The 12,483-nt window shown below is 43.4% G+C and overlaps 1 protein-coding gene across 2 annotated transcripts in view; it reads right to left on the minus strand.

The window, feature by feature from the left end:
- The window catches only part of FKBP9 (FKBP prolyl isomerase 9), a 39,711-nt gene that overhangs the window by 25,873 nt on the left and 1,355 nt on the right, over positions 1–12,483 (minus strand). For both annotated transcript variants that reach the window (XM_077120215.1, XM_077120204.1), the window contains exons 2-3: positions 1,234–1,379; positions 637–826 (exon numbers count right to left, since the gene is read on the minus strand). In XM_077120215.1, the coding sequence (XP_076976330.1) occupies positions 637–826; positions 1,234–1,379 (336 nt within the window). The remainder of the gene's footprint in view (positions 1–636; positions 827–1,233; positions 1,380–12,483) is intronic.

The following is a 12,483-nucleotide window of genomic DNA, read 5'->3' on the forward strand; positions in this document are numbered from 1 at the left end:
CGAGAAAGGAAAGAAGTTCCATACTATGATGACATTTCCAACTCATTGTTCAATGAGGTGTGTGTTACCCAAATCTCAGCTGAATCATGAGCCCGAACCCATACTCATCCCTGGAGACAGGTGGGTCTTCGCTCCCAAATGCAGAATACAAGTGGTCAGGTTTAGAAAGAAATGAAAAGCATGTAATTAAGCTATAATAATTCAGAAAAACAGACCTCCTAGTGTATTTAACCAAATACACTATAAAGAAAGGATAGCCCAAAGTGTTTGTGGTCTCCAGCTTGGCACCTGACACCCACCCCACACTTCTCCATGGCTTGATATACATTTACCCTTCCTCTCTTCCTCCTATGGGAAGAGTGAATGTAACAGGGCCCTTCACTTAAGGATGAGATCTCAAAATACACAGTAAATTAGATTGACACTGCTCTTAGATTACTCTAAATTGTATCAAAATTTTGATGCTGGCACCATGAGGCAAGAAACATGAGATATAAGACGTCAGTAAAGGAGTTTGGTATTGGTTAAAGTTGGGAATGACCCACTTCTGGTTTCCCCGAGGGCATTAAAAAGGCAGTGGAGGCTGAAGAAACTAGGGGGCATTTCACGGATATGACCACGAACCACAGGACTTACCTTGAATCAAACAGTGTCCCATCCAGGAACGTTCCGTTGTAGTGGTACCTTACAAAATCAGATACCTGTGTGGCCCGAGGACAACTGGGAGGCTTGAAATAAGTGTGAATTTGAACCTGATCTTCAGAATTCCAAATATCCATCAGAAGTACATCGAAATGAAGCACCGAGTTGGGGGGGATCACACCAGCTGGAAATCAAAGACAGTTCACACAGGGAAGCTGCTGTGTTTCAAGGCCAGACCTATAAATGGCCAGAACAGGGCCAAGGTGAATGGAAATCAAAAGGGTTCCAGCGGGCCCCTGGTGTTCGATGCCAAAAGCCACGTTCCCTCCCTCCAAATGAAATAGAGAAGAAGAGAGAAAACAAAATTTTCCTCTCAACGAGAGTAACATTCAATACGTCTGCATTAATGACACCTTCTTTCACATCCAGAAGAGACAAACCGAAGATGGAAATTTTAGCCGTGTGTATACGTGTTCACCGCTTCTCATTTCCCCCAAACTAAAGTTTCCAAGGTTCTTCTGTCTGTCTGACTGAACAGTCTGAAAATGTTCTAGCTGTTTCTGTGTTTATAAACCCGGCACAAAAACTTACAAACTCCTTCACTTCCGTAGGCAAACTTTGGGGGGATCTTCACAAAGCGTCTCTCGTTTACACACATCCCGACCAGAGCTTGATCCATCCCTGCAATCAGCTGTCCTTTTCCCACAAACACGTTGAAAGTGGAGTCTCTGTCATAGCTGAAGACCCATAAGGTAGGGAGAGAGAAAGAAAACTATAAATAGTTCTTCCCTATCAGGAAGACCGACCTGTGAAAATGGACCCACAGACACAGCGAGGCCACTGCAAAGCGAAAAGCCTGCCAGGAGTGAGCGATACAGGAAATAGCTTCCCTGGACAAAGCTCATGGTGTTAGAATTTTTAAATGAACTTAAATATTTCTGGCAAATCTAGTTAATTAAAAAGCAGTATAACTCTTCCTAGAAAAAACAGGTGGTGTTTGTTTTGCCAGATAACTACAGTTTTTCTATTAAAAAAAAAAAGGATTTATTCTATTTTCAAATGTCATTCACTGGTACCTAACAACATCACAGATACCAATGCCCAAGTTAACTTATATATATTTTAAGTCATCCAGGTAAGTTAAAGAGAGAGGCAGCACTCTCTTAGGCTCAGTTGCCTCAACTGCAAAACTGGAGTAATAATAGGTATCCTAAGATGTGTATGGTATAACATACATTAAAAGTGCCCCGAAAACCTAAATGTTATGCCTATATTACAATTTTTAAGAGTAACAGAAAGTCTTCCATTACTAATCCAGGTGTTTTAAAGGCTGACTGGTTATGGCCTGGGGTCAGAAGATAAATAATAAAATCACCCACACCTTCATTCTCTTTACTGTCAAATTCAGCAATCAACAAATGTTTGCCTACAGCAGACTGTGCTAGGTCTCTTGGGGGGCAGGGGCTGTGACAGAAAAGAAGTCCAATGTATACACTTTGCCTGCAAGCACCTTATAAACTGGAGGAGAGGCCCCCAGGATTTCAGACAGTTTGTGCTTAAGAAAACGATTATTGGGCGGGCCACGGTGGCTCAGTAGGTAAGAATGCTTGCTGCCAAGCCCGAGGACCCAGGTTCGATTCCTGGTGCCTGCCCATGTTAAAAAAAAAAAAAAAGAAAAAAAGAAAACGATTATGGAACGTTTATAATAGTGAAATGCTGGAAATAACTTTGCAGTTCAAGGGTATGGCACTGGTTGCACTTAAGGCAAGGCCCAGCCAATGAAATGCTCACAGCCATTTAAAAATAATAGATTTCCATGCACTGACATGAAAGGACAAGCACGTCGAGAGAAAAATGCAGGTTATAATCACAAGTAGAAAATAATCCCATTTTAAATTTACATATATAGATGAATATGAAAAAACCCACAAGGAGATACATGAAAATATCACCAATGGTTAATATGCAGCTAGGGGATTTCAGGGATTTAATGTGTTTTCTCTTTAAATCTCTCTTCATTTTCAAAATGATCATGTAATTACTTGTGTAATAAAAATTTAAGAGTTGCTGGAATTTACTTCATTAGGATGAACCCCTCTTTATTACCTCCACCATTTCCTCAATTTCCCTAATATATGGCTTGGGAGAGTCCATAGGCCACCTCACCACCCCACGCCAGGGCAGCTTACTCAGACCTGGCCCCCTTCTGTATCTCCACCTAGTTTTACAGCCCATTTTAATAGCCCTCCTTTCTCCAAGGTCAGTGAACAGAAAGCAGGATTCCAAATTCAGGCCAACAAGCCAGAGGACAAAAGCACATGGTCAGCTTTGTGCCCAAAGCAGCTTTACACCTCCCCCTCCAATGCTGGGGGAACCAGCACCGCCCCTGAAATGCCGGCTCTTGGATTTCACTTGGCTGCAGCTTGCCATCCACCAAACCATCACAACTAGAGAGTTTATGTGAACCTTGGAGCAGAACTCAAGGCTCAAAAACTCTCTAGACACAGAACATGTACAAGTGACAACAATGCACAGGTTGGAAACCACTTTAAGTAAGTTTTTTACATCCATTGAACCTAAATAAAGTTTGCAAATTTAATGAGAGTTTAAATAACTACTACTAGTTAGAGAGCACTTATTATGTGCCAGGCACAAGGGCAAACGAAGCCCTTCACATATACCACTTCATTTAATCCTCATACAACACATTAGGTGGGGGCTAGGGTTACACAGGCTCCTTTAAAAAGTTTCCTACATTCACAAAGTTAGCCAAGTGGGGAAAGAGCTAGCACCCAGGATGGTCCAACTCTGACCCTACAGGCACAGGGACTTCCTTGTGGCATACAAAATCTGCTGTTGCCTCATTCATTTCTTCATTGGAGGACCACTAGGTTACTGTGAACAATTAAGCAGCAAAATATCAAAACAAAAACTAACCTTTGTGAATGAAAATGTGCACATTTATACACATGTGAGACTAACAATGCAAGACCAGTCTTATCCACTGCTTAAAAATCACACCATCTGGAAAAGCAAAGTTTTTCTGAGTCAATTTATGCTGATCAGCACAACTGGCACAAATTCATGTGCAGCATCAAGCTCGGAACTGGTCATGAAAATCATTCCGCTCTGGAATAATCACTTATACAGCCTGTCCGGCATCCGATTTATTTACACCCTTTACAGTCATCTCAGTCAGGGTCCAGTAGGAAACAGTTGTACACACAAACTGGGCAGTTCCAGGAAAGTTTAATAAAGGGGCCGTTTGCAAAGGAGTGCTCGGGTGGAAGAAAACACAAGGGGCAGTGCAGTAGCTCTGGGGCTGGGCAGAGAGCGCTGTTACCACATCTGGGCCTGCAGGACCCAGAGACAGAAAGGGCAGTTCTGGGCCACCTGACAGAAGCTGGGACCCTTAGTAGAGGGATGCAACCCATGGTGAGGTAATAAATACCTTCACCTCCCACCCCTCTCTCCCTCTGATCTCCTGCTGATGCCCCATTGGCAGAACCCAACCAGAAGCCAACGACAAGGGATCACTGACATAACCAATTAAATGCACATACGGTTACATTCTAGGTCAGCCTTTTAGAGCAAAACCAAGTGGAAAAGGGCAGAGATTGGACCTAGAGAGACAAATGGAAACTGTCCAGCTCATTCCACCTCCCACCTATGTTCATTCATTGCTGCAGTCCCTTCAATTGCTGCCGCTGATCCTTCTACCTTCCTCTGCCCCAGCAGGGATGAGGGGAGGTGGCTGCAGTGCCCTGCCATGATGCTCTTCAAAATGTCCTTCCCAAGGACCACGGAGACAGGAGCTGTCCTGTAAACCCCAGCAAATTCAATTCACTGAACTGCCGGTAAATTCCGTAAGGATGAATAACTACTCCTGTGGCTATCTTTTTTAAAGCACAAACTATGGCTCTATTTCTAAACATAGGTTAAATCTGCAGAGGCCATGAACTTTGAAAAGAACCCATGGCAAACTGAACACACTCCCTCTGTAAAGCCCACAAGCTACTGTTTTTTAAAAAGGACTTAAAGGAGAGGCGGCCACTGTGCTCATAATAATGCAACACAATTTTGGAAGTCCAAAAGGACATGGAAAAGAATTCATGAAGAAAAAAAAAAGGACATGGAAGAGCAGGAACCAACCAAGAAGGGAAGAAACGGACTCTAGGTGTTTGTGAAAGGAGATGCGGCCAAGGACAGAGTCAGCATGTCTCCTAGGGCCCTGCAGAGGCTCCAGAGTGAGAGAGGCAGCGCGACGAGAAGAAGGCTGATGCTTAAAAGGGTCCCAAGTCAAAGTCTGCATTCAGAACAGCCAAATCCCACTCCAGATCCCCTTCCCCACTCCTAGCAGCTTGCAACTATAATTTTAACCTTTATAGAATTATCTAACCTTTAAAAAACAACCTGTACATATGTACTACTTTAAAAAAATTTTTTTTATTTTAAAAATAATTTCAAACTTACATACAGGATAGTTACAAAACTAATACAAAAAACAATATAGAGAACTCCAATATACACCCTACCCAGATACCCAAGTTTACCAACTTTTACCACATCTTGCCACATTTGTGTACTACCTTTTTCAAACTGAATTCATTTTAAAACTCTTCTTAGAAAAAAAAAAAACAACAATACACTTGTTCTACTTGCTGCTGAGATTATTCTTATTTAAAAGCCAGAGACAAAGGAAAAATGGTTATCACAGAGGGGAGAGAAACTCCCCTGCGGTTAGTAGACCCGATGCCCAGATCAGCTATGAGAGGAAAGGTCAGCTTGCTTTAGCGTCAGTTCAAACAATCAAAAACTGAAAACAATGCACATTACTTCTGAACCTAAAAGAGACTGCCATGTTTTGAGAACTCATAACAGGAGGAAGCAAGGTACATAATACAGAGCAAGCCCACAGGGCACAGGAAACACTTTTGGATACCGCAAAGTTGGTCCAGTCTGGGGACAACTCAGATGTCTGACTCGCATGCCACACAGGAGAACTGCGGTGAATGGTACTGAAATGTGCATGAAATGTATTACAGCAGACACTCGCCTCCTACCTGGCTGCTCAGCCTTGGGATAATGGATCCGAGATTCACACTCCACTGTATGACCTGTCCTGTGTCTCCCTCAGCCTGGCCTCCACTGCAGAGCTGAAATATGGTGTGCTGGTTTGAAAGGCCTGTGTGCCCTAGAAAAGCCATGCTTTAATCCTGATCCATCTCATGGAGGCAGCCGTTTCTTTTAATCCCTATTCAGTGCTGCAGGTTGGAAACATGATTAGATTATCTCCACCGAGATGTGACCCACCCAATTGTGGGTAGTGACTTTTGATTAGATGATTTCCATGGAGATGTGTCTCCCCCCATTGAAGATGGGGTTGCTTACTACAGTCCTTTAAGAACCATTTTTAGAAAAATCTTTAGAGAGAGAAAACCATGGGAACCACAGAATCCACTCAGCCAGAGACCTTTGGAGATGAGGAAGGAAGCTCCCTGGGGGAGCTTCATGAAACAATAAGCCTGGAGAGAAAGCTAGCAGACATTGCCAAGTATGCCATGTGCCTTTCTAGTTGAGAGAGAAACCCTGAACGAACGTCATCGGCCTTCTTGAACCCAGGTATCTTTCCTGAATGCCTTAGATTGGACATTTCTAAATCCTTGCTTTAATTGGAACATTATCACAGGCTTAGAACTGTAAACTTGCAACTTAATAAATTCCCCCTTTTAAAAGCCATTCTGTCTCTGGCATATCACATTCTGGCAGCTAACAAACTAAAACAAGGGGGAAAGCAGAGTCTGGCTTTCTCCGCATTCCCAGATTCCCCAAAGTGACTCTGGGCTTCTCAGACCCTTTGCCCGAGACTACTTCCCTCAAACAACCAGCTGTACCAGCAGCTAATGAAATCTGGCAGAGGGAAAGGGCAAGCAGTTAATGAACTGGCAAAACTACTGGAGACCCAGATGGAAAAATGAAAGGATTGCTGCAATGTGGGAAGACAGAAAAGGTGAGGGAGGCGATAAGAAGGGAGGAGGAGTGGAGAGGAGGGAAACCAGAGAAAACATATTCATTCATGTCTCCAAGGAAGATCAAACCCTGAAACATGAGCAGTTGTTTTGGAGGGTCTTTGGGGCCTTAAAATATCATTAAAATAAAAAGGTTATAAAGCAAAGTAAAATCATTACATTGCTGTTTGGAATTTTTGTTTTTAAGTAACTATACAAATTAAAGTGTCAGACCCCTCTAAGTAATTCTAATTTTACACAAGTGCTCAGCTCAGTAAAATACAGCCAATTAAATCATCAGTGAGAATGTGTTGCTGCTCTCTATGACAAATGAAGTTTAAAATGAAAATTAAAAACACTGCTAGTAAGTCTTCCCAGTGGGTGTTGAGCCAGCCTGCCAATGGCCTCAGGAGACCTTAAGGAGAAAAATCATCCCGGAGGCTGCACAGCTTCCCAAAGCTAGCAGAGCCTCACTTCACTAACACAGGAACAGCAGCTTCTCTTTTACCACGCTGTCTTTTCCACAGCAGACCAGCTATGCAGATTCACGGTCTAAACACTTCCTGACCTGTCTTAAGCGTGTCCTGACCTGTCTCTCTATGCCACCACTTTCCCTCCACTGTACCCTGACATCATCTGGGGTGCTGCCCAGCCCACCGGCTCTTTGGAGAACCAGTCCTGCTTGAGAGGTGATCTTGGGCCTCACCTCAAACTCCAAGACTCACCCCCTTCTAGGGTGGAAACCCTTCCTAAACAGACCATTCAGATCCTCCCCTGGGCATCTGGAATTGAGACGAATTCCAGTTGGCCAGTGCTGGGTGCTGGAACCAGGAGTGGGGTTGTGGTATGAAAAGCTCATGGAGGGTCTCCCTTCAGGGAGGGGAAGCTGAAGCCCCTTCTGTGAGCCCTCAGGGAGAGGCAGAAAGGTGTCTCAGTCCATGATTTTGGACACTCACGAGGAATGGAGAGATCCTTCCAATAAATTCCTTCTCCTTTCTGCTTAAACCAGCTAGAAAGGGTTTTGTGTCCTTCCTCCCCCACCCCCACTTAAGGGCAGGGATTTCTGTTTAATTCATTGCTGCATCTCCAGTACCTAATGGGTATTCAATAAGTACTTGTTGAATTAATAAATGAATGAATGAATGGATGAATGAATGAATGAATGAATATGTAAAATGAAGTTAAGCTCTACTACTGACTTGTATGGTTCTTTTAAAGCAGTAGATCTGAAAATATGTCCCCACACCAGCGGTGTAGGTCTCACCGGGGAACTTGATAGAAATACACATTCTCAGACCCCACCTCAGACCTACCAAATCAGAAACCCTGCGTATTTGTAAGACCTCCAGGCAATTCTGATGCATGTATGGTTTGAACATTACTGTGCTAGAACATCTAACTCTACCCAACCCAACGTGTGGTAGGTAAATATTTACTCAGTAAATATTTATCGAATGTCTGGACCCTAAGGGTCTGCAGACAGGCCTGGATGTTGTGAAGGAACCAACCAGGCACTTGTTTTGCCTGCTCAGAGAGAACAGGGGCACGCCAAACTTCAGCGCCCAGAAGGAAATAAAAGGAGACAAAGAGATCATTCCCCTCACCCTAACTGCTAAGAATGTTATGGAACTCCTGAAAAGCTGAATCAGAACAGGCTGACACGGAGCAGCTAACAAGGAGCTCCTGAGGAGCCCCCGTGGGAACCGGCAGGCAGGAAGCTGCCATCCTCTCCCCTCTGGGGCAGCACATTAACGAGCCCACAGAGGCTCCGAAATCAAATAGAACTATGTCTGAGCAAATGGCCAAGGAATGAAGAGCGGGCCTCCTGGCAACAGCAAATGCCTACCAGTTGAAACAGCACCAAGTGCCCCCCAGTGCCACACACACATGCAGGAAGAAAGCTCTGTACAACCAAAGAAAGGACCCTTATGTTTTGTGACTCTGGTCAGGGTGCCAGTCACTGCTCTCTTCTGGGCAAAACCTCCAAGTCAGCAGCCAAAGCCCAAACCCCATAGCTGTCTCCTCCACTTTGTTAAGGAATAGTAAAGTCATGCCCTAACATGTCGTAAATTCCCTCAGCAACGGAGGTCTAAGAGGGAACCTCCCATTAGTGAAGCACCTACTATGTGCTAGACATTGAATATACATTATGCTGCTCAGGCACAGAGAAGCAGAAGGTATTTGGTCAGGTGTCCACATGCAGAAGGCAGATTGCCTGGGTTCAAACCCGTGCTCTTCCACTTACTAGCTGTCCAACCTTGGGCATGTTAAACTCTCTGAGCCTCAGTCTTCCCTTCTGCTAAATGGAGATACTAGTCCAGCAGCACAAAGTGCGATTAGATAAATGCTACCAACCCCAGTCCCCTGCCTCCTGGCAGGCCCATTTTAAACTCAGTATAAAGGGCTAACAGTCTTCAAGATGTTCCTGGAGATGGTTGTGTTACAAGATGTTAGTGAAGTGCCTGCTGAGTATATTCATTTTCATGCTCTCTCTTAATCTTGGCCAAACCCCACAGTGGAAATGTAAATTTCAGTTTATTGATGAAAAGATTAATTAAATTAACATGGTCAAGGTCACATGGGGAAACTGATCCTTCTGATGGAAACTCTCTCAACCTCCCACAGCCATCAAACTACAAATTTACCTGCAATGTACGTCTCACCATCCTTTCCTGGATCCCACCCCTTCCAGGCTTCTCAGGACCTCTCACGTGTTGTTTATCTTCAACCTCTATCTTCACTACTGGAAGAAACTTCACCTGGATCATTAATTATGCTCAGAAGCCTCCTATCATTAAAAAACTAAAAACAAACCCTCCACGGACCAAACATCTCCCCCTGGCTACTACCTCATTTCTGTCCCTCACCTCATAGCCAAGCTTCTTCCCGAGTTGTCCCTACTTCCTCCCTTCACCCTGTCTGTGACCTAAATATCTGGGATCCCTTCCCCAGCAGCCCTCTTCTCCACTGCACCTCCTCCATAGCCCCTTACTCATCCATCATCCCCCCAAATCCTCAGTTCCAGCCAGACCTCACTCCCCAGGGCCAGACTCACACTCAGCTTAGTAGAAATCTACACACCAAACTCCAGATGGCCAAAGCTGAATTCCTTTCATACCAGTTCCCCCAATTTCCTCGAGGACCCCACCATCTATACTCGGTGTGGCCCCTACCTCTCCATCATTGCCTCCTAAATATCATTCCATGGCCTCTGTCACTACTCAAGGGCAGGGTGCCACCAGCTCTCACGAGACCTGTGTAGTCTCTTGACCCACCTCCCTACCCTCTTCATTCCATTCCTCCATACCACAACCACAAGGACCTTTTTAAAACGCACTCCCCTGATTAAATCTCTTCAATGCCTTCCATGGTCCTTAGGCAAAGTCCAAGCTCCATGAGTGGGCAGCTGAGATCTCTCAAAGGCTGACCCCAGACTTCCTCTCTGGCCTCCTTCCACCTCTGTCAGTCCATCACTCCCACCCCAGCTCCAGTCACACCATACAGCTTTCAGTTCCCCAAACATATGGTTAAGGCTTCTCTGTGTTTCCGCAGCTTCTTGCCGTTCTTCCATCATATATGTGGACAGATTATATACCATAGAATACAGATTCTGAAACTAAACTACCTGCATTAAAAAAACCACCCAACTATTTGGTAGCCAGAAACCTTGGGCAAGTCACTTCAACTTTCTGAGCCTGTTATTTCTATCTATAACCTACCTCACTGTTTTGTCAGGTTACAGGAATTTATTTGAGATTAAATGAATTAATAGATGTAAAGGCACATAGAAAAGTGTTCCCTAAGTGTGTGTTATTATTCTTACTGGATTCCTCACATATGTTGTAACTGCCAAGACTATAAGCTGCAGGTACGGGGTGGAGGGATGCCCATGCTTAGATGCAGGCACTGAGTGCTGGATGGAGGGCAGGCCCCTGTGCTCTTTTGACTGTCCCACACTACTTCCCCGTGGCCGCTATCCCTAGAGGGATGATAGTAATAAACAACTTGTTCTAGCAGAAATTGTTAGTTAAGGAAGGAATTTCTTCCCTATTTTCTAGGTACAGATGCAACCGAAAGAAAATACGCAAAGGGCCAAAAAAAAAAAACACAACAACCATGAAAAGATGATTAACACCATTTGCCATGAGAGAAATGCAAATTCAAGCCACTTCACACACACTAAGATAGCTTTAATTAAAAAGACAGGCAAGAACCAGTGTTGGTGAAGGTACAGAGAAACTGGAACACTTGCACATTGCTGGTGGGAACACAAAATGGTACAGCCACCCTGGAAACAGCCTGGAAGGTCCTCAAAAATTTAAATCTATACATAAGTAAATATTCTTAGAAAATATACATGAACGTATTAAGAGTACAAGGAACATGATGTATGCTACCTACCAGCAAATGTGTAAAAGACAGACATATAGATACATAGACAGATACACAGACAGACAGACAGATAGATAGATACAGATAGATAGAATGACCTAACAAATGTGGCAAAATGTTAAAAGATGGCAAATATGGGTATCTGGGTGGGGGTATATTGGAGTTATCTATACTGCTTTTGTATTATTTTTACAACTGTCCCTTTAGTGTGAAATTATTTCATAATAAAATGTTTATTGAAAAAAAAAAACTTAAACATAGAGTTACTATACGACCCAGCGATTCCACTCCTAGCTATATACCCAAGAGAAATGAAAACATATGTCCATGCAAAAACCTATAAACAAATGTTAATAATATCACTATTTATAATAGTCAAAAACTGGAAACAGCTCACTACCTATCAATTTATATATAAATAAAATGTGGTATATCCATACAATGGAATATTATTCGGCCATAAAAAGGAATGAAGCACTGAAACATGCTACAACATGGATGAACCTAGAAAATGTTACATATGCTGAGTGTGCTGGCTTGGAGTTCTGCAACCCAGAAAAGCAGGTTTGTAGCCTTAATCCGGTCCTGTGGGTGCAAACCCATTGGAAATAGGACCTTTTCAAGATGTTATTTTTAGTTTAGGTGTTGCCTGCTGAATCATGACGGATCTTAATCCTATCATCAGAGGCCTTAGAAGGCCACAGAGAGAAGCTACACGGAGCAGCCAGAAGCTGGAAGTCAGTGGAACCCAGAAGAGAAAGAAGACGCCACCATGTGCACTGCCATGTGACAGAAAAGCCAAGGAACCTTCAAAATTGCTGGCCAACCAGAGGATACCAAGCCAGGGAAGAAGGTTTTTAGCCTCTGAAACTATGAGCCAATAAATTTCTATTTGTTTTAGCAGCCGGGAAACTAAAACACTAAGTGAAAGAAGCCAGACATGAAAAGACCACATATTGTTATGGTTCCATTTATATGAAACATCCAGAATAGGCAAATCCACAGGGACAGAAAGTTGATTAGTGGATTCCTAGATTTGGGAGGGGGGAGGCTGAGGAGAGTAGAGAGTGAGTGCAACTGGATTCAGGATTTCCTTTTGGGGTGACGAAAATGTTCTGGAATTAGATCACAGTAATGGCTGCACAAACCTATGAAAATACCAAACACCACTGTACACTTTCAATGCATAAACTGTATTGTTTGTCAATTATTTCTCAATAAAGCTGTTAAAAAATGAAACAGAAATAATAGTAAGAATCACGATTTCTAAGTACTTGCTATGTGCCAGGCAGTATGCTAAACGGCTTATATATTGTCTAGAATATTAAAAAAGGCAGAGCAGGCTAAAAAGATTTTTTTTAAGACAAACTTTATACAGAAGCCTCCCACAGTCTCAGGCACTTAGCAAAGGCTCAACAAAGAGTCCCCTTTCTCTAGTCTA

Source organism: Tamandua tetradactyla, chromosome 1 (genome assembly GCF_023851605.1).
Source record: "Tamandua tetradactyla isolate mTamTet1 chromosome 1, mTamTet1.pri, whole genome shotgun sequence".
In the NCBI taxonomy this organism is placed as follows: Eukaryota; Metazoa; Chordata; class Mammalia; order Pilosa; family Myrmecophagidae; genus Tamandua; species Tamandua tetradactyla.